The sequence below is a fragment of the Fonticula alba genome, assembly GCF_000388065.1.
Source record: "Fonticula alba strain ATCC 38817 unplaced genomic scaffold supercont2.1, whole genome shotgun sequence".
NCBI classification, from domain to species: domain Eukaryota; order Rotosphaerida; family Fonticulaceae; genus Fonticula; species Fonticula alba.
Window position 1 is genome coordinate 3,153,552 of NW_009242971.1, and position 3,162 is coordinate 3,156,713.

Sequence of the window (3,162 nt, forward strand, 5' to 3'; positions counted from 1 at the left end):
GGGGGGATGAAAGATGTCGCAAGCCAGAGCCCCGGCCAGGGCGGACTCATAGAAAGGCCAGTTCATTTCGTCGGAGTCAGGCTGTGTACGTGTGTGCGTGTGCGTGTGCGTGTGCGTGTGCGTGTGCGTGTGTGTGAGGGGGGAGGGGGAATCATCTCCGATCAGCGTCCGAGCCCGTCCAAGGTGCACTCGCACAGAGACATACGCTCAGAGCTGGCCAGGGTGGAGCGGGGGCCACCCGAAGCGAGCAAGCACGCCAGGCGTCGAGGGCCGGCGCACAGGCCGAGGGGGTCCAGAGATCAGGGAAATGGCCCGGAACGTGCGCCGCGATCTGTGCGGTGGCCGCGGGGGCCTCCCCGCGTATGGGTGCCAACGATCGAGACTTCCGTGGGCAGCCGGGCTTTCATGGCGATTTAGGATATCGGGCTGGTCTTTGTTCGGGCCCGCGGCCGCCGCCGTGCTGCTCCCTCCCACCTGAGAAGGGTAGGAGGAAGGGCAGGGGATCCCTGCGCGGCCGGGCCACCAGCATCCGGCGCTTGATTGAGTCGTCTTTCCCGGGCTGCGGTGGGACACACACACACACACGCGCGCGCGCGTGCTCCCTCCTCGTGTGCGTGTGTTAACACACGTACACACACACACACACACACACACACACGAACACACACGCGCCCACGCACACCCTGCATCTTTGAAGGGGGCCCGGCCTGTGAGCCAGCCGCATGTGCGACGGCTAGTTTAATCCGTCCCCTCCGCCACACTCTATCCCTCCCTCCTCCCTCGCCCCTTTTCTACCTTCCTTCCCCCCGTCTGCAGCCCGCCCGGCCCTGTTGATTGCCCATGTCAAAGCCCAGCCTCGGTCCGTTGCCCCTTGGCCCATTCGCCCGAGTCTCTGTGTGTCTGTGTGTCTGCCGATCGCACACTCTCCCTCTGGAGCTAACCTCCCCCCGCCCTTCTTTTCCGGTCTCCTCAGGCCAGGAGGCCATCCGCTTCCTGAATGAGGAGCGCTCCCGCTCGCCGGAGACCCCCTTGCCGGTGGCCGCCGTCGTGGCCCTGAGCAATGCTCTTTCCCTTGAGGATGGTGCGCATGCATGTCCCGTAGTCGGGCTAATCCACGCCTGCGCACACCTGCGCACACCTGCGCACACCTGCGCACACCTGCGCACACCTGCGCACACCTGCGCACACCTACACACACCTGCACACACCTACACACACCCCAACTATTGCGCCATGTGCGACTGTTTCTCACCCGCTCGTCTCCTCTCCGGCGGGAATGCCCCCCCCCCCCCCCCTGCACACGGCAGTCAGCACCACTTCCGAGATCTTCACCCACGTGAAGCTCATGATCGCTGATCTTCTCAAGTACACGCACAACTCGATCGGCATTTCGGCCGGGTCTTTCCTGTTCCAGCGCTTCGTGGCGCGGACACTGATCAATTCGGTCGGCGGCCAGGAGGCTCCGGCTCTCCGGGACACGATCGTGTCCAGTGGCCGGCGCTTCGCCGAGCGGGCACTCCGGGCCCGGGCCCAGATCGTCACGAATGCCGTGCAGTTCATCCAGGACGGGCAGACGGTCCTGGCCATCGGCTTCTCGCGCATGGTGCTGGATGTCTTGCTCGGGGCCGCCAAGAATGGCGTGCGCTTTGATGTGCTGGTGACCGAGTCGCGGCCGGCCGGCAGCCACGGCCATGATACCGTGCGCGAGCTGACCCGGCTCAACATCCCGGCCAAGGTCCTGCCCGATGCGGCGGTGGCTCACACCATTCAGCGGGTGGATCTGGTGCTGACCGGTGCCCAGGGTGTCGTCGAGAGTGGCGGTGTCATCAACGAGATCGGCACCTACCAGTCGGCCATCGTGGCCCGCGCCGCCGGGAAGCCCTTCTACGTGGTGGCCGAGTCGTATAAGTTCGTCCGCGCCTATCCCCTGGACCAGACCGACATCGGCCTCAATGCCTCGGTCATGGGCACCCCTTCGTCTTGGGTGTGCGACAAGCCGCATGCCGCCGGGGCAGTGTGCGAGCAGTCGAGCCCCGCTGAGGAGAAGAAGCCCGCCGTGGAGGTGCGCTCTGTTTGTCCCGGCGACCGGGAGGAGGCGGGGGACGAGGCGGCTCTTGCTCGGCCTTCTGTCGTGTCTCCCTCCTCGACTCTCCTCTTTCCTTCTCCCGAGCTCGGGTTGCTTCTTGATTTCCCCCATGCACGCCGGTTTGTGCCGCCTTGTGTGGGAGCCGCTTGGCATCGAATTGTTCTCCCAGACCGCTGACACCACCTGGCCCTCCTCCCCCTTTCCCTGTGGCCCCTCCCTTGGCCTCGAATCCCGCACACAGAAGTTCGACCAAATCATCGACTACACTCCGCCGGAGCTCATCACCCTGCTCTTCACGGACATCGGCATCCTGACGCCGGCGGCTGTGAGCGATGAGCTGATCCAGCTGCACATGTAAAGGACACATACCGGGATCTCCCGCCCCCCCCCCCCCAGCGCGCCTGCTCATTTCGATGCGCATCCCAAGGGTTGCCCCCCGCGACACGCGACACGCACCGGGGCCCTGTTCGGCTTTGTGTGAGGATTATCCCTGGCTGGGGCTTCCCCCCCCTCCACCTTCGCCGACGATAAGGGGCCCGGTGAGGGTACCTGTGCTCGACTCCCTGCCTCTCCCCTTCCTCCTCGGAGTGTCCGTCGTTCGCTGCCAGTGGCTCTTTTGCTGGTCTCAGTCCTTTTTGCGTCTCCTGCTCCCCCCCCCCCCCTGTTCATGGGCATATCTGCCTTTGCCCCCCCTCTCTCTCTCTCTCTCTCTCTCTCGCCCTCTCTTTGCCTCATTCGGCCCCTTTCTCTCTCTCTCTCCCCCCCCTCTTGTCGAATGGAGGCAAGGATGTGTTGCCCTCCGCCCTTGTGACATAAACACGTGATATCAACGCACTCCCAACAGCGTTAGACCTAGCTCGCTGATCGTTGGCAAATGACCAGCTACCATGTCTGCCCCCCCCCCCTGCCTGGCTGTTGTTGTGACGGCGGGGTATTTGGACTGGTGGTCTCGGGTGTGAGAAGTCGGGTTTGTGCCTGGGAGAGTCCGACGGCCGCCGGTCGCTGGCGAGGGGAGCGGGGTGTGTGCATTTTCCTGGTGTTTCCGTTTTACTGGGCATCCCCCCCCCCCCCCCCCC

At 64.6% G+C, this 3,162-nt stretch overlaps 1 protein-coding gene across 1 annotated transcript; it reads left to right on the top strand.

The window, feature by feature from the left end:
• The first annotated feature begins 660 nt into the window (after positions 1–660).
• Positions 661–2,480, top strand: H696_00676 (hypothetical protein). The gene is made up of 4 exons (XM_009494554.1): positions 661–859; positions 974–1,081; positions 1,308–2,062; positions 2,328–2,480. Exons 1-4 carry the CDS (start codon positions 841–843, stop codon positions 2,442–2,444), a joined length of 999 nt encoding a protein of 332 aa, XP_009492829.1. The 5' UTR covers positions 661–840; the 3' UTR covers positions 2,445–2,480.
• Positions 2,481–3,162: the final 682 nt, after the last annotated feature.